General features: G+C 44.7%; 1 protein-coding gene across 1 annotated transcript in view; it reads right to left on the bottom strand.

The window, feature by feature from the left end:
* The window catches only part of git1 (G protein-coupled receptor kinase interacting ArfGAP 1), an 88,459-nt gene that overhangs the window by 6,909 nt on the left and 60,913 nt on the right, over positions 1–20,637 (bottom strand). The window contains exons 12-16 of the mRNA XM_084319472.1: positions 18,723–18,834; positions 12,641–12,765; positions 8,588–8,740; positions 2,826–3,173; positions 1,429–1,509 (exon numbers count right to left, since the gene is read on the bottom strand). Of these exons, the coding sequence (XP_084175598.1) occupies positions 1,429–1,509; positions 2,826–3,173; positions 8,588–8,740; positions 12,641–12,765; positions 18,723–18,834 (819 nt within the window). The remainder of the gene's footprint in view (positions 1–1,428; positions 1,510–2,825; positions 3,174–8,587; positions 8,741–12,640; positions 12,766–18,722; positions 18,835–20,637) is intronic.

The raw sequence follows: 20,637 nt of genomic DNA, 5'->3' as shown, positions 1-20,637 counted from the left end.
ACTAAACATTAAATGGGGATATTTTAACCAAAACATGCCATAAGACTTAGTATTGTCTTATTATGTGTATTTTACCCCAAAAAATAAATTCACTATTATAAGTTAAGATTTGTTTTATTGAAATTGAGCAAAGTTTCCTGAATTAATGAATAACCGTAACCTCCCATGGAAAGTCTCCAGAAGGTTTTTGCCCCTTTGTAACCTATACATCACTATACTGAATACTGATCATCACTTCAACACATTCTTAGTAGATAATTACAAAGGCTAGAGCAGAGTTGCCCATGGCTTCTTCCCTGGAAAGACAACATGAGGAAATGCAGAGCAGGATTTGCTCAGTGATGTTTAGTTTAAATACTTTAAAGATAGCACAACAACCTTTGATTTGATTTGAAACCGTTTAACCTTTAGGGGTAAAAATATAATAAAACATTTGAATTACCTGTACATTCATTACAAATTCAAAACAGAATCCCTATGCAAACAAAACACGGACAGAAAAACACTTAACATTTACAACAAGCGGTGCATGGGTAAGGCTAAGAGAATTATCAAAGACCCCAGCCACCCAAACAACTGCCTCTTTGAACTGCTGCGGTCAGGCAAGCGATACCGGAGTCTCATGGCAAGCACAGAAAGACTCAGAAGAAGCTTCTATCCCCAGGCCATCAGGATGCTCAACGAACAATAACACTATGTAACAACCATCAAATGCACTCACAGCACACACATCCACACGCACACACTCACTTTAAACAAACAACTCACTGCAGCACCCACTTTACACACTTAAACACACTTTATATTTATTGGTAAAGAATTTGCACTACAACCCATACCTCATTACACCTTACTGTAAATTGTACCTATTCCTAAATTGTACCTCATCCCATTTCTGCTCTGCACTATATAGTATATTGTCTATTAGTATATTGTATAGTATTGTATGGTAACTCAGTTACTTCTACTCTGCATTGAACATTGTACATATGTACATACTGAACACTTGTGTCTACGTACGTGACTTCTTATTTTTTTACTTGCTATACTTATTTTATTTTATACTTATCTATTTTTGTCTAGCACAGTCTCTGGAGCGTAACAGAAAGAAGCATTTTGTATAAAAGTATTCTGTACTTCTGTATGACAACTAATAAAGAAACTTGAACTTAAAGATTAAGTAAACCCACAGTCATTTTGGTGCCCTAGTGGTTGCATTTTTTCTCCTTGCTGCACACTCTGCCCCGCCCAATCTGTGATGCCAGAGTGCCTCTTTGCAGGTACTATCCAAAGAGGCACTCTGACATCAGAGATTGGGTGGGGCAGAGTATGTAGCAATGCAGCATGGTGGAAATATCAACCACTAGGAAATCCCTGCACAGACATCTCAGTCTGCTCATCTAGAGTCAAGGCCAATTGAACACCCACCATGTATCTGCCCATCTCTGTAGATCCAGACAAATGATGTCCCCCATAGGGGGCCGGACCACCAGGCCCACACTTTCTCACCTAGAGAGTGAGAGAGAGAGAGAGAGAGAGAGAGACAGACACAGACAGAGAGAGAGAGACGGAGAGAGACACAGAGAGACAGAGAGAGAGATGGTGGGAGAGGGGTAGGGTGTGGGTAGAGCGATAGGAGGGGACAGGCAGTAGGAAGGAGAGATGAGGTCAAATAAAGGGTTTAGCAGAAGAATGAGAGGAATAAAGTGATAAGACCAGTGCCAGGTCACATCACTGATTCATCCATAATCCCACCAAGACTAGATACATTTATCCATAATGCCATCAAGATGTGATCAATTTATCCATACTGTAATCCCATTTAAAGAGTAGATAAATGTATCAATAATCCCACCAAGACTAGTTAAATTTAGTTATAAACCAACTAAGATTAGTTCAATGTATTTATAATACCATCAAGATACATTACACGATAATCCAACCTATATTATAGGCTTGGGTTTACTATACAATGATCTAAAACATGTACAAGACTACAAGTCAAATCACATCCTAGAATCATCAACTAATAATATACTAAATAAAGCACTGCAACTACAAAAGTCACATGGAAATAGACTACACACACATTCACACAATATTGTAATCTCTAAAACCACGATTCATAACAAAGATGTTGCATGTACTGAGAGAGTCCAAATGAAAACAGAATGCAGTGCTGGGACCAATGACGGACAAGACAGACAGAATGCTTACATCCAGAGGATGCAGGGCTGCACTGCAGTGAGCAAAAATGACAGGAGTTGGACAGTTGAAGAAGAGAGACAAACAGACAGACAGGCAGACAGACACATACATTGACAATACATGTAAAGAGATGTTGAAATGGACACCATCTTTGCCTCTATGGAGGCCTCCATATAGAGGTTGGTAGCAGTGTGTGTGTCTGTGTGTGTGTGTGTGTGTGTGTGTGTGTGTGATATACAGCAGCTACAGGAGAGTTGTCTGGAGGACAAAGGCTTATAAAAAAATGGTAAGTTTAAAAGGTGCAAAAGAATGAAAACAGGCTGGTGCAGAGCATGGCGTTGCCAGGAAACAGGGTAGACAAGACAATCTAGACAAGACTACTGTCAACCTTCTTCCCTGATCCTTGTGCTTTCAAATCCAAGCAGGGCAAGTGCACATGTGGATGTGAAGGAGTGTTTGAAGGAGAAGGATGGAGATTGTGGGGGGAGAGAGAGAGAGAGAGAGAGAGAGAGAGAGGGGGGGGGGGGGTCTGGGCTACCTGTGGATCAGGGCACAGTCGGAGAGCCACAGAGAGGGAGGAGAAGCAGATGGGTGGAGGGGTGGGTGTTCTAACTTACGCTGGGTGTGCTGAGGGGCTGCAGGCGGGCTGCCAGGGAGTCCAGGGCTGGGGGGCCATGGGCCTTGGGACCGGGGGCCGCACCCGGCTCGTACATGGAGAAGGCCTGGCGGTCCCTCCGGTGGGGATGGTAGGAGTGAGGGGCCACTGAGGCGGGCACAGAGTGCCCTGGGGGGTCCCCGCTTGGTCCCAGCCCTATCCCTCCTCCTCCTCCTCCTCTCATCACTCCCCCAGGCCAATGCCCTCCCCCTCCTCCTCCAGGCCCTCCACCCCCTACACCGTGGCCGCCCGACCCCCCAGCCTGCTGGCCCCCTCGCAGCGCACTGTTCTCCGACTGCATCCGCGTGATCTATGGGAGAGGGAGCAGGAAAGGATGGAGGGAGGGAGGGAGCAGGGAGAGAGGGAGGTTGAAGGGAAGGGAGGGGAGGTGTCATCTGAATGGTCACAAGAAGCATCCACAGGTAAGTACATGAAGCTTCACATCATTTGGAGGGAATACACTGTAAAGGCTGGGCTACATGCTGAGTCAGGGCTTGGGGGAGGGGCAATGGTACACACTCTGATAGGAAGGGGGCAAGGGTACATACTCTGATAGGAAGGGGGCAATGGTACATACCCTGATAGGAAGGGGGCAATGGTACACACTCTGATAGGAAGGGGGCAAGGGTACATACCCTGATAGGAAGGGGGCAATGGTACACACTCTGATAGGAAGGGGGCAAGGGTACATACTCTGATAGGAAGGGGGCAATGGTACATACCCTGATAGGAAGGGGGCAATGGTACACACTCTGATAGGAAGGGGGCAATGGTACATACCCTGATAGGAAGGGGGCAATGGTACATACCCTGATAGGAAGGGGGCAAGGGTACATGAGGAGTATTGGTGTGACAGTTCACTAGCATTGAGGTACTTATTTAAATGTTATTTTTTGTTTTAATACATTGCAGGGGTGTAACATTCAACATTTACAATGTTACAATTTCTATGACTTTGAATTATGTACATTTCTGAACCAAACCAAGCTGTGTAGTAATATATATACATATATATATACATATAATATACATATATATATACATATAGAGAGAGATGTGTGTGTATGTATGTATTAGGGCTGTCCCCGACTAAGGATTTGGATGGTCGACTAGGATTAGCCAAAATGTGCCGTTAGTCGACTATTGGTATAATATATTTTTTTTATTTTTATTTTTTATCATTCCATTTGGGCTGTGGGGGGTGCTTAATGTCTGAAGGAGTCGACTGAAGGCTTCTTGTCCTCTGCAAAAGCATGCAATTGGTCCATTGATGGATACATCTTGATATTTGTGTGTTCATTAGATGGGTGAAATCCTCTTTCAGTGCCTCTGTGCCCGTTTTCGTAGGCAGTTAGCCTCTGGTATGCGTGCCATTAGCGTTAGCCACGCTTCTAGGCCTCTTTTCTTTTGGAAAGAATGATACAAAAAGAATATTTATATTAAAAAATAAAAATAAAAAATGTATATTCGACTAAGAGCTTGGCCAGTCGACTACGGCTCCTTTCGACCGATTAGTCGACTAATCGATTAATAGGGGTCAGGCCTAGTATGTATATGTGTGTTCATGTTATTCCCGGTCTCTAAATAATTAAGCAATGATATGAAGCATGAGCAAGATAGTTTTACATCTAGGCCAGGTGTTAATGGAACAATGAAAACGTAATGAAAACACAACCAGAAACAAAAGGAGACAATATGGAATAAGGACAAATGATGAGAACAAACTAAAAGATGACAGCTGCTCTAGGTACTGACTGACAGTGGAAAAGGTAGTGACAAATCTCTTGTCACCATGATATAAATAGCATAAGAAACGCATCCTGTTATCAATACATATAAACTTTCAGAAATATATATATAAAAAGAAAAAAGAAAAAACCTTCCATCTGTCTCTCTATCATCCTGTCCTCCTTTTGTCCTGCTCTATCACTTCCTATCATTTAAATTCCTTTTAGTCCTTGTGGTTTTGTGGCTTTCTCTTGTCTTCTGTATTTCTCAATATTTTTCTCAATCATGTCACATCTCTTTTTATATTGTTTTTTGCAGAACCAGAGGTAGACTGGAATGTCACAGGGATAAAACAATCTCTAGGTGGAGTGCACCATTTGTTGCTCTGTTAATCAAAACAAAACAGCAGCAGCAACATTTAGCTCCACTGATGCCAGAGAGATGGGATCACAAAATGTTGCATCATGTCTAACAACAACTCTGGCCCTATAGCCCCATTCAATTACCATTAGTGGAGCAGCTACATTCTGCTGGTTCTCTACCTCCTTCATCCATTAACCCCCTCCCCTCTCTCTCCTTCCCTCAGTCCTCCCCATTTCCTTCCCTCAGTCCTCCCCATCTCCATCCCTCAGTCCTCCCCATCTCCTTCCCTCAGTCCTCCCCATCTCCTTCCCTCAGTCCTCCCCATCTCCTTCCCTCAGTCCTTCCCTCAGTCCTGCCCATCTCCTTCCCTCAGTCCTCCCCATCTCCTTCCCTCAGTCCTCCCCATCTCCTTCCCTCTCAGTCCTCCCCATCTCCTTCCCTCTCAGTCCTCCCTACCTCATTCCCTCAGTCCTGCCCATCTCCTTCCCTCAGTCCTCCCCATCTCCTTCCCTCAGTCCTCCCCATCTCCTTCCCTCAGTCCTCCCTACCTCCTTCCCTCAGTCCTCCCCATCTCCTTCCCTCAGTCCTACCCATCTCCTTCCCTCAGTCCTCCCTACCTCCTTCCCTCAGTCCTCCCCATCTCCTTCCCTCAGTCCTCCCGGTTAGTCTACTATAAATAAACACAACGTTTATCTTCTGTTAACTTGGTTATATTCAATCAACTTGCATAACACCATTACAGAGCCATTAACGAACAGTAGAACTCAAGCTCGTGGTCGACACAGACTAACTGCGCATGCGTTTCACAGCCTCCAGAGGGCAACCTAGACTACTGTATTGCCAGTAGTATAGACGCAAAGAGATTACATGTTAACAATCTCATTCTATCTTTTTAAAGAAATAAACAAAACAAAAATAACATTACCTTGCATGAATCATAAAACAATCACACAGTGACTTAAAACAAAAAAATTCAAATTCCCTGAGTAGTCAACATAAATTAGGGAAACATTTTAGAAACAAATGCATAAACAAAAATGTTTTCAATGTTCCATTTCAGCGCTTCCAGCGCTGAAACGTGTAAATTGGTCAATGATGTGGAGATACCATAAACTTGGTTCCAACTCGTGCAGGTCCACTGCCACTGTTTCATTGTACTCTGAAGCCAGAGGCAAACCCACAGCAGGCTTCGGCTTGGTCTTGCTGTACCTCTGGCATATGTCACATTCCTGTACTATTTGTTGTAAAATAGTGTCACAATCTTTGTCTTTATTTCCCGAACTGCGAAGGAGTCGCTGTAGTCTTTCTGCAGAGGCATGACCAAACTGTTTGTGTAGTTTCAGGAGAACTTTGTGTTTCTCATTTGAGGTCATATTTTCTGTGACTGTAAGGACCTCATCTTCATCCTGGCTGTTTTCTGTGACTGTAAGGACCTCATCCTTAATCTCAATTTGATTCATTCCTGTGTCCTTGTCTCTGATATCTATACAGTAGTGTCCTGAACTGGTGAGTTCAAGAGGGATTATTCTGTTTAAACATCACCGCGCTATCATTCTCCATGTCCAAGATGGTTCCTGCCCTTTTCAGTGATGTCTTACTCAGAAGTAGTGGGATATCAGCTTTGACTACTTCAGTTTCCACTCGACATTTTGTCAGTCCTATTTTGGCAGGCAGTTTCAGTATTCTGGAAGAATGCACTATATTTCCATCTCCAAACCGGAATGGTCTGGAGCTTGGGGTTTCACTTTTTACCATCTGGTTCACTTGACTTTGACTGAGATCAGCGACGAAGCTGTCCAACCATTTTTCTCCACACACTGTGCGGGTACATGCAGTGTCAATGATAGCCGTCCCTAAAGACTCAGTTAGGAATACCTCTGCTTCAGACAGTGCGGCAGTAAGCAGTGTGATGTCACATTCCTCTACCCTTGTTCGATCTTCAGTTAGCTTTACTTGCTCACTACTCTTGTGAGGACAGTCTTTAGCCCAATGAAACGTGCTCTGACATATAGCACATTTTGATCTCTTACCGAACCTATCCAGTGGGTTGGAACTTGGTACCCTGTGACGGTTGCCTTTGTTGTCCAACTTGTCCAAACTGCTGCGTTGTTGGACGTCTGAATCTTCCTTGTGAGCGTTGCTCCGTGAATAACGCTTCATCATTAACGTGTATTCCGTTTGATGTGCCGCCGTGCACTCTCCCCCCAAAGATCCTCTTCAGCGCGGACTTCATTGCAGCAAACGTTAAATCTGTACACGCAGTCAGCGCCATTTGTCTATTTTTCTCGTCTAGACAAGCAGTGTCTAAAAGTTTAAAAGCTAACACGGCGTCAGAAGAGTCATGTCGTACCTTTTCATTCGGTTGTATCGCTGTTCAAAGTCAATCACATAGTCCGCCATGGACACGGAGCTCTCCTTTTTGATACAGTCAAAAAAAGAGTATGCATCGTATGCGTCTCTCTCTTCTTTGAGAAATATGCCATCTAGTTTTGCTAGCAGCGTGTCCATACCATTGTTGGTGTTCAAGTCCAAAGCTGGTATTTCCATAGCGATGTCTCTTGCCCTTCCTTCCAGCCCCAGGACAACGGCGAGGGCTTGTTTCTTCTTATCAAGTTCAGTAACCAGCTTCCAAATGGCAATCTCATTTTTCCAACACTCGTATGGTCGAGACTCGTCGAACTTCGGTGGAACTTTGTAGTTAGCAGTAGCCATCTTCTGCTAACCATCCTCTGCTACCAATGTTAGTCTACTATAAAAAAACACGACGTTTATCTTCTGTTAACTTGGTTTTATTCAATCAACTTGCATAACACCATTACAGAGCCATTAACGAACAGTAGAACTCAAGCTCGTGGTCGACACAGACTAACTGCGCATGCGTTTCACAGCCTCCAGAGGGCAACCTAGACTACCGTATTGCCAGTAGTATAGACGCAAAGAGATTACATGTTAACACTCCCTACCTCCTTCCCTCAGTCCTCCCTACCTCCTTCCCTCAGTCCTCCCTACCTCCTTCCCCCAGTCCTCCCCACCTCCTTCCCTCAGTCCTCCCTACCTCCTTCCCTCAGTCCTCCCTCAGTCCTCCCCATCTCCTTCCCTCAGTCCTCCCCATCTCCTTCCCTCAGTCCTCCCCATCTCCTTCCCTCGGTCCTCCCCATCTCCTTCCCTCAGTCCTCCCCATCTCCTTCCCTCAGTCCTCCCCATCTCCTTCCCTCAGTCCTCCCCATCTCCTTCCCTCAGTCCTCCCCATCTCCTTCCCTCAGTCCTCCCCATCTCCTTCCCTCAGTCCTCCCCACCTCCTTCCCTCAGTCCTCCCCATCTCCTTCCCTCAGTCCTCCCCGTCTCCTTCCCTCAGTCCTCCTTCCCTCAGTCCTCCCCATCTCCTTCCCTCAGTCCTCCCTACCTCCTTCCCTCAGTCCTCCCCATCTCCTTCCCTCAGTCCTCCCTACCTCCTTCCCTCAGTCCTCCCTACCTCCTTCCCTCAGTCCTCCCTACCTCCTTCCCTCAGTCCTCCCCATCTCCTTCCCTCAGTCCTCCCCACCTCCTTCCCCCAGTCCTCCCTACCTCCTTCCCTCAGCCCTGCCCATCTCCTTCCCTCAGTCCTCCCCATCTCCTTCCTTCAGTCCTCCCTACCTCCTTCTGGAGTCGCCGTAGCTCCTCGCTCAGGTTGTTGTTGACCTTCATCAGCTGTTGGACCTTGGCTTCAGAGGAGGCCAGAGCTTTCTTGACCTCCAGGTACTCCTGCAGGGTGATGGGACCGTCCGACAGGTCCGATGAGTCCATACTCTGGAGGGAGGAATGCATATGCACATGTGTTTTTTATTTCTGTTCCTGCTGTCTATGTCAATGCTGCTATGTACGTGCAAGCACCCAAATGAAACCAGCATGGAAAGAAAATACAAATAAAATCACTATTATCTGCCGACATATGTTAGCCGATATACTGTATATCTGCCTAGTTTTACTCATTGGACCAATGCTGAAAACTCATGGATATCAGCCAGTACCGATATGATATGGTCACAGATATATGGTACATCCTAGACTGAGTGAGAGGTGGAATTGATTGATTGATTGATTGATTTAAAACTTTATTAACAGATTGCTGAATGGGTACAATACAGTACGGCTCAATACACACAGTTGTTAAGGGGTTGCAGACCAAGGTCTACAAGGACCATTTGCATATTCTTGGTATCTAGGGACATCTATGGACCTCAGGGAATGTATTCACAGTGTCAGAAATATTGTGTCTATTACTAGGCTTGCTTAAATTGTGATGAAACAAAGGAGAATATGAATTATGATTTTTCTTTGCATCTTTGACAGTGAATAACACCATGATAATAATGACCAAACTTGAAAAACTGCCACTGATCTCGTGCAGTACCCTCTTGAGATCATGTGTAAAAAATCGAAGGAAATTAATAAAGGGAAGATGATTAAACCGAAGGTTCTGTAGATACAGTAACTGAATTCTCCCATCCGGACCAATGCAATTTGAAATATTATTATAGAATATGATGCTTATAAATGACCTTATTATAGCCAATTCACACATTTATATATATATATATATATATATATATATATATATATATATATATAATCTTTCAAATGCCCGAGTTCAATTTGGATTTAGTATCACCAGGCGTGCATAAGAACAGATAATGATATCTACTGTAATTTACTGTACCTTTTTATTTTCACCACAGTGCAACCATTTTGAAACTAATTTCAGATCTAATTGTTGCTACATGTTAACAATAGGGAGGAGAAACTAACTGTGTTTCAATATTTGTCAAAAACGTTACCTTTTGTGGCTTATTATCCCGAATAATAACAGTTATTGAAATAATTCATTCAGAACGCTGAACTTTGAACCCCCACAGAATCTGACAGGAAGTGTAGTTCGGAATAATTCCAATGCTGATCCACAGCTATGCATGCCCTCGACAAAATGGCCACAAAAACACTACAATTCCCATGATTCAAATTTTCCAAAATGGTCACGTCTTGCAATAGACTTCAGCAAATCGAGAAGTTAAAACTATCTAATGGCACTTTTAATCTATTGCTAAACTAACGTATTGATGATAATATACATTCTACATGCTTTTGTGACATGTTAGTGATGTTAATACTTGAAAACGGTTGATACAAAAAAAATCGCAAAAGATATGCAACACTCTGAAAAATATAGATTTATGACCAGATGCCGTTTTGGGACCGGATCCGGTCCCGTCGGGTGGAACAGGTTAAGAGACGGAGATTATAAAAGAAAATATATACATTCGAGGGGGAAGAAACTGTACATTGGAGGGGGTTGGGTGGGTGGGAGTTTGGACATTTACCGGAGCCAGTTTCGAATAGCAGCCTCCCGTAGGTGCTCTTTGAGAGCGGTTTTGAAGGATGGTAGGGATTCATATTCTTTTACGGCTGTGGGTAGGGTGTTCCACATTGTTGTGGAATAATTGCGAAACGTGTTTAGTCCCTTGTTTGAGCCGAATCTGGGTTGAACATAATTTGTGGAACTCCCTCTGGTGTTGTGGTCGTGGAATTCACTGACCTTTTGGAAGTATTTCGACATGTACATGGGTATCTTAGTGGTGTAGTGTATCTTGTAGACCAGGCCCATTGCAAGTTGCTGTACTCTGCCGTCTACTCTAAGCCATCCTAGGTTGTCAAAATGGGCAGGGGTGAGGTGGGTTTCAGGAGTAAGGTCAAGCAGTAGCCTGACCAGTTTGTTTTGTGATGTTTGTAGTCTTGTTTATAGGGCCTTTGAGGTGCTTTGGTAGCATGAGATGCAAGCATAGTCGTAGTACCCTTGAATGAGTGCTCCTGTTAGAGTCTTCAAGGTATTCTTGTTTACCAGAAAGGAGGCTAGCCTGCAGCCTGGAAAGCTAGACCGAGTGAGAGGTGGAAGGCTAGACTGAGTGAGAGGTGGAAGGCTAGACTGAGTGAGAGGTGGAAGGCTAGACTGAGTGAGAGGTGGAAGGCTAGACTGAGTGAGAGGTGGAAGGGTAGCCTGAGTGAGAGGTGGAAGGCTAGACTGAGTGAGAGGTGGAAGGCTAGACTGAGTGAGAGGTGGAAGGCTAGACCGAGTGAGAGGTGGAAGGCTAGACTGAGTGAGAGGTGGAAGGCTAGACCGAGTGAGAGGTGGAAGGCTAGACTGAGTGAGAGGTGGAAGGGTAGACTGAGTGAGAGGTGGAAGGCTAGACTGAGTGAGAGGTGGAAGGCTAGACTGAGTGAGAGGTGGAAGGCTAGACTGAGTGAGAGGTGGAAGGCTAGACTGAGTGAGAGGTGGAAGGCTAGACCGAGTGAGAGGTGGAAGGCTAGACTGAGTGAGAGGTGGAAGGCTAGACCGAGTGAGAGGTGGAAGGCTAGACTGAGTGAGAGGTGGAAGGCTAGACTGAGTGAGAGGTGGAAGGCTAGACTGAGTGAGAGGTGGAAGGCTAGACTGAGTGAGAGGTGGAAGGCTAGACTGAGTGAGAGGTGGAAGGCTAGACTGAGTGAGAGGTGGAAGGCTAGACTGAGTGAGAGGTGGAAGGGTAGCCTGGAGCCTGGAAGCCACTCAAATAGCTGATCACACACAGACAGAGGCTTAGTTCCACACAGGACCCCCCCCCCCCTATTTCTTACAACCCTGGCTCTCTTGATCAAAATTATTTTCTCTTCTTCTCTCGTTCATATTCTTTCTTCCTCTCTCTCTTCACCACTCGCTGACATTTACAGTCCGTGAATGCTTGTCTTCTCTCTTTCCGTTCACTCTCTCATCCCACACTCTATTTTCTCCCCCTCTTTCTCCATTTCAACCACTCCCTATTCTTCTCTGCCATCTCTCTTCCCTTCCTCTCTTCTTCCACTTCTTCCTCTTCTCCCACTGATCTCTCTCTCCCTCTGTGAACAATGCCTCTCTCTCCCCAGAATAGCGTATGATGTCACTCTGGAGCTATGTAGCAGTCCGGAACCTGCAGTGCATGCTGGGACCGGCAGGCAGAGGAGAGGCATAGCATTGCTAGCTGCTGTCCCTACAACAGTTACTGCGGACTGTCCAATGTTCTCAGTGCTGAAGGCACATTTAATATTATTATTAATAATACTACTACTAAAGTAATAATACAATACACCATTTTTTTTGTATTTTGTTCTTGCACCATGAAGGGAGTTTACTCACATATTTATCCTTTTACCCAATGTCAATACAAAATTATTTCTATTATGTATGGTTTAAAAAATGTTGACATCTTTCTTGGGAATTCTTGCATATAATTTGTGAAATCTTTACCATTAAGGAAATGTGGTTGCTGAAGTCAAAACACATCGAGCTAACCTTGTCATGATCAGACTGACTCTATTTAGCTAGTAGGTTTATCAGGTTTTAACAGGTTTTTGACATAATACTACATTACCAGATGGTAATGATAGATTGTGGATAAACATCACATCTTAAATCTCCTCTCTCGTATCACCATCAGTCACTGACCAGTGCTGTCTAACAAGCTCAGTGGGACAGTTGCAGTAAGCTAGTTTTGAAAGGTGCAGTTACAGTAAGCTAGTTTTGAAAGGTGCAGAGTTACAGTAGGTTAGTTGTGAAAGCGGCAGGGTTACAGTAAACTAGTTTTGAAAGGGGCAGTTACAGTAAGCCAATTTTTAAAGGGGCATATGTGGTGTGTATGCGTTTACCTTGGCGCGGTTGTTGCGTTGTGTGTTGTTGTTGTTCTGCGTGGTCAGTTCGCTGTCTGTGTCTTCGTCAGACGCTACACTGTCATAGTCGTGTTGGTCATCATCGATGCCCAGGTCCAGTGTGTCTGGATGGAGAGAAAAAAACAGCATTTATTTCTCTCTCTCCATGGCTCTATCCATTTATTCTCTTCCGTCTATTCATCCGTCCTTCACTCTCTCATCCCCCTCTCCCTTAGTAATGCTTAGGCATTTCCTGTGTTCACTCTTCTCAAGTTTCAAGTTTCTTTATTAGTTGTCATAAAAAAATACAGAATACTTTTATATGAAATGCTGTTTTCCGTTTTGCTCCTGAGAGTGTGCTAGATAAAAATAGATAAAGTATAAAATAGAAAGTAAAGTACGTAAACAAAGTGTAAACAAAAGTGTTCAATATACATATATACAATATACAATACAGAGTAGGAAAAATTAGTAACCGAGTTACAATACAATACAGTACAATGCAGAAATGGGATGAGGTACAACTTGGGGTAAGGTGCAATGAGATATGAATTGTAGTGCAAATCTCTTTACCAATAAATATAAAGTGTGTTAAAGTGTCTAAAGTGGGTAAAGTGGGTGCTACAGTGAGTTGTTTATTTAAAGTGAGTGTGTACGTGTGGATGTGTGTGCTGTGAGTGTATTTGATGGTTTGTTACATAGTGTTGTCGTCGTTGAGCATCCTGATGGCCTGGGTATAGAAGCTCTTTCTGAGTCTCTCTGTACTGGCCATGAGACTCCGGTATCGCTTGCCTGACCGCAGCAGTTCAAAGAGGCAGTTGTTTGGGTGACTAGAGTCTTTGATTATTCTCTTAGCCTTACCCCTGCAACGCTTGTTGTAAATGTCTTGGAGAGTGGGAAGCCCACCCCCAATTGTGCGTTCGGCTGAACGGGCCACTCTCTGTAGTCTGCTACGGTCTTGTGCGGTGCTATTCCCAAACCAGGAGGTGATGTTACCAGCCAGTCTCCCCCTCATCGTCCTTCCCTCCTTTCTTTCTTTCCCTTGTCAAGCCCCACATCTGTCCAGTCATCCATCAACCTCTTCCCTATACCTCTGTCAAGCCCTCCATCTATCTATCCATCCATCAACATCTTCCCTATCCCTCTTTCACGCCCTCCATCTATCCATCCATCCATCAACCTCTTCCCTACCCCTCTGTCAAGCTCTCCATCTATCCATCCATCCATCAACCTCTTCCCTACCCCTCTGTCAAGCCCTCCATCTAGCCATCCATCCATCAACCTCTCCCTCTTTCAAGCCCTCCATCTATCCATCAATCCATCAACCTCTTCCCTATCCCTCTTTCAAGCCCTCCATCTATCCATCCATCCACCAACATCTTCCCTATCCCTCTTTCAAGCCCTCCATCTATCCATCAATCCACCAACATCTCCCCTATCCATCTTTCAAGCCCTCCATGTATCCATCCATCCATCAACCTCTCCCCTATCCATCTTTCAAGCCCTCCATCTATCCATCCATCAACCTCTCCCCTATCCCTCTTTCAAGCCCTCCATCCATCAACCTCTCCCCTATCCCTCTTTCAAGCCCTCCATCCATCAACCTCTCCCATATCCCTCTTTCAAGCCCTCCATCTATCCATCCATCAACCTCTCCCCTATCCCTCTTTCAAGCCATCCATCTATCCATCCATCCACCAACATCTTCCCTATCCCTCTTTCAAGCCCTCCATCCATCCATCAGCCTCTCCCCTATCCATCTGTCAAGCCCTCCATGTATCCATCAACCTCTCCCATATCCCTCTTTCAAGCCCTCCATCTATCCATCCATCAACCTCTCCCCTATCCCTCTTTCAAGCCATCCATCTATCCATCCATCCACCAACATCTTCCCTATCCCTCTTTCAAGCCCTCCATCCATCCATCCATCAGCCTCTCCCCTATCCATCTGTCAAGCCCTCCATGTATCCATCAACCTCTCCCCTATCCCTCTTTCAAGCCCTCCATCTATCCATCCATCCATCAACATCTTCCCTATCCATCTTTCAAGCCCTCCATCCATCCATCCATCCACCAACATCTTCCCTATCCATCTTTCAAGCCCTCCATCTATCTATCCATCCATCAACCTCTCCCCTATCCCTCTTTCAAGCCGTCCATCTATCCATCCATCCATCAACATCTTCCCTATCCATCTTTCAAGCCCTCCATCCATCAACATCTTCCCTAACCCTCTTTCAAGCCCTCCATCCATCAACCTCTCTATCCCTCTTTCAAGCGCTCCATCCATCCATCAACCTCTCCCCTATCCATCTTTCAAGCCCTCCATCTATCCATCAACATCTTCCTTATCCCTCTTTCAAGCCCTCCATCTATCCATCCATCCATCAACCTCTCCCCTATCCATCTTTCAAGCCCTCCATGTATCCATCAACCTCTCCCCTATCCATCTTTCAAGCCCTCCATGTATCCATCAACCTCTCCCCTATCCATCTTTCAAGCCCTCCATGTATCCATCCATCCATCAACCTCTCCCCTATCCATCTTTAAAGCCCTCCATCTATCCATCCATCAACCTCTCCCCTATCCCTCTTTCAAGCCCTCCATCCATCAGCCTCTCCCCTATCCCTCTTTCAAGCCCTCCATCCATCAACCTCTCCCATATCCCTCTTTCAAGCCCTCCATCTATCCATCCATCAACCTCTCCCCTATCCCTCTTTCAAGCCATCCATCTATCCATCCATCCACCAACATCTTCCCTATCCCTCTTTCAAGCCCTCCATCCATCCATCAGCCTCTCCCCTATCCATCTGTCAAGCCCTCCATGTATCCATCAACCTCTCCCATATCCCTCTTTCAAGCCCTCCATCTATCCATCCATCAACCTCTCCCCTATCCCTCTTTCAAGCCATCCATCTATCCATCCATCCACCAACATCTTCCCTATCCCTCTTTCAAGCCCTCCATCCATCCATCCATCAGCCTCTCCCCTATCCATCTGTCAAGCCCTCCATGTATCCATCAACCTCTCCCCTATCCCTCTTTCAAGCCCTCCATCTATCCATCCATCCATCAACATCTTCCCTATCCATCTTTCAAGCCCTCCATCCATCCATCCATCCACCCACCAACATCTTCCCTATCCATCTTTCAAGCCCTCCATCTATCTATCCATCCATCAACCTCTCCCCTATCCCTCTTTCAAGCCGTCCATCTATCCATCCATCCATCAACATCTTCCCTATCCATCTTTCAAGCCCTCCATCCATCAACATCTTCCCTATCCCTCTTTCAAGCCCTCCATCCATCCATCAACTTCTCCTCTATCCCTCTTTCAAGCACTCCATCCATCCATCAACCTCTCCCCTATCCATCTTTCAAGCCCTCCATCTATCCATCAACCTCTCCCCTATCCATCTTTCAAGCCCTCCATGTATCCATCCATCAACCTCTCCCCTATCCCTCTTTCAAGCCCTCCATCCATCCATCAACCTCTCCCCTATCCCTCTTTCAAGCCCTCCATCTATCCATCAATCCACCAACATCTCCCCTATCCATCTCTCAAGCCCTCCATCTATCCATCAACCTCTCCCCTATCCCTCTTTCAAGCCCTCCATCCATCCATCAACCTCTCCCCTATCCCTCTTTCAAGCCCTCCATCTATCCATCCATCCATCAACCTCTCCCCTATCCCTCTTTCAAGCCCTCCATCCATCCATCAACCTCTCCCCTATCCATCTTTCAAGCCCTCCATGTATCCATCAACCTCTCCCCTATCCATCTTTCAAGCCCTCCATGTATCCATCCATCAACCTCTCCCCTATCCCTCTTTCAAGCCCTCCATCCATCCATCAACCTCTCCCCTATCCATCTTTCAAGCCCTCCATCTATCCATCCATCCATCAACATCTTCCCTATCCCTCTTTCAAGCCCTCCATCTATCCATCAATCCACCAACATCTCCCCTATCCATCTTTCAAGCCCTCCATGTATCCATCAATCCACCAACCTCTCCCCTATCCATCTTTCAAGCCCTCCATCCATCCATCAACATCTCCCCTATCACTCTTTCAAGCCCTCCATCCATCCATCCATCAACATCTCCCCTATCACTCTTTCAAGCCCTCCATCCATCCATCCATCAACATCTCCCCTATCACTCTTTCAAGCCCTCCATCCATCCATCCATCAACCTCTCCCCTATCCCTCTTTCAAGCCCTCCATCTATCCATCCATCCATCAACCTCTCCCCTATCCCTCTTTCAAGCCCTCCATCCATCCATCAACCTCTCCCCTATCCATCTTTCAAGCCCTCCATCTATCCATCCATCAACCTAATCAAAAACGCTAATGTGTAAAATACTGTGGCAGAGCTGAATGCGGGTAGCGCTCACAGACAGACATATACACACACACCACATTATTCTTCAGAACGGCACAGTCACTGACTGCGGGCAGCGCACACACACACACACACATACACCACACATTCCCCACTCCTTTCTGTTCTTTCTAAGTAGTACGTACTTCATAAACCTTGCCATTATCCCCCTTTCCTTTACCGTTTCAGTAGCGAGACCAAGGGTGCTAAATGTATTATCAAACATTGCAGACAGCAGCTATTTTTAGGTTTCACTTTCACTTAGTTTTAACTTCCTGTGAAGGAGAGAAAGAAGGCTCTAGACAAGTTCAAGTTTCTTTATTAGTTGTCATACAGAAGTACAGAATAGTTTTATATAAAATGCTTCTTTCTGTTTTGCTCCAGAGATTGTGCTAGATAAAAATAGATAAGTATAAAAGTATAGTAAGTATAAAATAGAAGTCAAGTACGTGGACAAAAAGTTTTCAATATATACATATATACAATGTACAATGCAGAGTAGAAAGTAACTGAGTTACAATACAATATACTATACAGTACAATGCAGAAATGGGATGAGGTACAATTTAGGTACAATTTACAGTAAGGTGTCATGAGGTATGGGTTGTAGTGCAAATTATTTGCCAATCAATATAAAGTGTGTTTAGGTGTTCTAAAGTGGGTGCAGCAGTGAGTTGTTTGTTTAAAGTGAGTGTGTGCGTGTGTGCTGTGAGTGTATTTGATGGTTGTTACGATTGTTCATTGTTCAAGCCTTGTTCATTGAGCAATCATTGTTCATTGAGCATCCTGATGGCCTGGGGATAGAAGCTCCTTCTGAGTCTCTCTGTGCTTGCCATGAGACTCCGGTATCGCTTGCCTGACCGCAGCAGTTCAAAGAGGCAGTTGTTTGGGTGGCTGGAGTCTTTGATTATTCTCTTCGCCTTGCCCATGCACCGCTTGTTATAAACGTCCTGGAGAGTGGGAAGCCCCCCTCCAATTGTGCGTTCGGCTGAACGGGCCACTCTCTGTAGTCTGGTCTTGTGCAGTGCTATTCCCAAACCAGGAGGTGATATTGCCAGTCAGGATGCTCTCTATTGTGCATGAGTAGAAGTTCTTGAGGATCTTCTGGCTCACGTTGAACTTCCTTAAGCGCCTAAGGAAGTAGAGGCGTTGTCGTGCCTTCTTGATAACACTGTCAATGTGTGTGGTCCATGTCAAGTCCTCGGATATGTGGACTCCGAGGTACTTAAAACTGTTCACTCTCGACACAACATGTTACACAACAACAGCGGAGGATTCTGAAATATATCTGATTAAAATGAGCAAAAGCTTGACTGAAGAGGAACTCAGAGGACCAGGCCATAGTAAAGTATGTTTACGCGATGCTCTAAATACGGCTGAAGCTACATTGGTCTGTCCATCAATGAACAGATAGAAAAGTGAAGGAAGGTCTTACTGTCTGTTGTTTCTTTTTCTTTTTTTTTAGAACATGAACTCTGTCTGTCCAACAAATGGATACTAGTCATTGAAAATGTATTCAAAAACAGATGTAGACGGACAGACACAGTGGATCAATGTAGCCATATAACGTTAAAGATCAAAGTAAGCGCTCTACAGATATTGAGCATAATTTTGTAAAATGTCCGGTAATACCATTGTCATTAGTCATGGGAAATCCACCCTTCTCTAAAGCCCTCCATCCATCCATCCTCCCTGTCTCACCGGTGGGGCTGCTGAGGCCTTTCCCCTGCTGTCTCCTCTTGGCGTCACTCAGGATGTCAATGATCAGTGTGGCAAACTCACGTGCGTTAAAGCGCGCCAGCTTCTGGCGGCCCTGTGGGGGGGGGGGGGGGGGGGGGCAGAGAGAAGGAGAGATTTAACTTGAATAATGGTTCAGACACACACTAACGTGTAGAACAACTCATTAACTCAGGGGTGGCAGCTAGTGCACTGCAACCTTGCCCAGGCCCGACGGGGCCCGGCGGGTTCGGGCTGGGTAGGGCTTTTTTTTTAATAAATAATTCGGGCTCGGCCGGGCCCGGGCACCGCCGTTTTTTTTTTTTTTTATTTTGCGTTTTTTTTTTTTTTTTTTCATATAACTAGGGTTATAGGATAACCTTCGTTTTTAAGATTCGTTTTCTCTTTTGCGCCAGAGAAACATTTCAAGTTCAACTCGATTGGTTGTGTTGGAATATAGCCAGTTGGCGAACGTTTTAATTTGTTATTGGGATGTATGTAGCTGGTTGGCGAAGTTTTGTTAACGGTGTTCAACTCGTTGCTGACGTCGTGGTGAGTGATGTTTATTATTTGCTGGGTCGCTACCTGTTTTGTTGTGCTTTTCATAATGTTGCTCTGCTCGAAATCTGATTTCTGAGTAGGCTATTGTGTGTCGTGTGTGTGTGTGTCGTGTGTGTGTGTGTCGTGTGTGTGTGTGTGTGTGTGTGTGTGTGTGTGTGTGTGTGTGTGTGTGTGTGTGTCAAAGAAGATTCTATAGCCTTCAATACGTTTTACGAGGCTGATGTGTGAGTCAGTCTATAAGCGAGCACTGGGAGAGACGGCATTCTAATAAGACCGAAACAGGCTATGTAAATGCTTCTTAGTTTTGTTTATTTATTACGTTCATATAAAACCGTGTTTTGAATATTTAAAACAAATACAAAAGAAAATTATATTTTAATAATAATAATAATAATTTTTTTCGGGTTTTCACGCGGGCTAGGGCTTAAAATATTATTTACAGTCGGGCTTATTTTCGGGCAGGGCCTGAAGTTCACGGGCTCGGGCAGGGCTCGGGCTTTATTTCAAGGCCCTTGCAGACCACTAGTGGCAGCAGGCATTGATGTTGATTAATTTGGTTCTTTTTGGTATTCATATAAAACACAAGAGACACAGCCACTGTCTCTCAGTCTGTGTGTCTGCCTCAGGGCAGTGCTGTGGTCAGTCTGTGTGTCTGCCTCAGGGCTGTGGTCAGGCTGTGTGTCTACCTCAGGGCAGTGCTGTGGTCAGTCTATGTGTCTGCCTCAGTGCAGTGGTCAGCAATGTTCCCTCTAATTTTTTTTCGGTCTGAGCAAACACTCAAACCTCCTGAGCAGACATCAGCAACTACTGAGCACTGATAAGCAGCGGTTTGTAAACAATCTGAGAATCTTAATTTCCCTCAATGTCTAACATAAAAATATATAAATTTTGCTGATAGAGAAATAATACAAAAAGGCATATTATATTCCTTAATCAAATATTTATTTGACCATTGATTGACGATACAGAGCAAAGTCCTTACTTTGGCGGCGGCGGTGTGAGCCGTGTCACTAACTTTTGTCTTTTTAGGAGGCTGACTCGTCATTATTTTATTAAGTGAATTATAATGCGACTTCAAGGGTGACCATATTGTGATTTTGTTTTTAAAAAGGACAGTGCCTTCAGCCTCAAGATACTTAATGATACTCAAAGTTTACTCAAAGATGCATTATCATTATAATATATTTAAAGTATGCCTCCTCTGTATGGATATAAAATTATTGTTTATATTATTTTATATAACAAAATAATATCTCTCTATAACCAAAGTTACTCAACATGCTGTATTATGCCTAAAGTAATCTATCAGACAAATCTCTAACTAAATCAACCTATGACA

Source organism: Notolepis coatsorum (assembly GCF_963971535.1).
Source record: "Notolepis coatsorum genome assembly, chromosome: 1".
NCBI lineage: Eukaryota > Metazoa > Chordata > Actinopteri > Aulopiformes > Paralepididae > Notolepis > Notolepis coatsorum.
The sequence above is the reverse complement of the archived record's forward strand: the minus strand, read 5'-3'. Positions and strand labels throughout refer to the sequence as shown.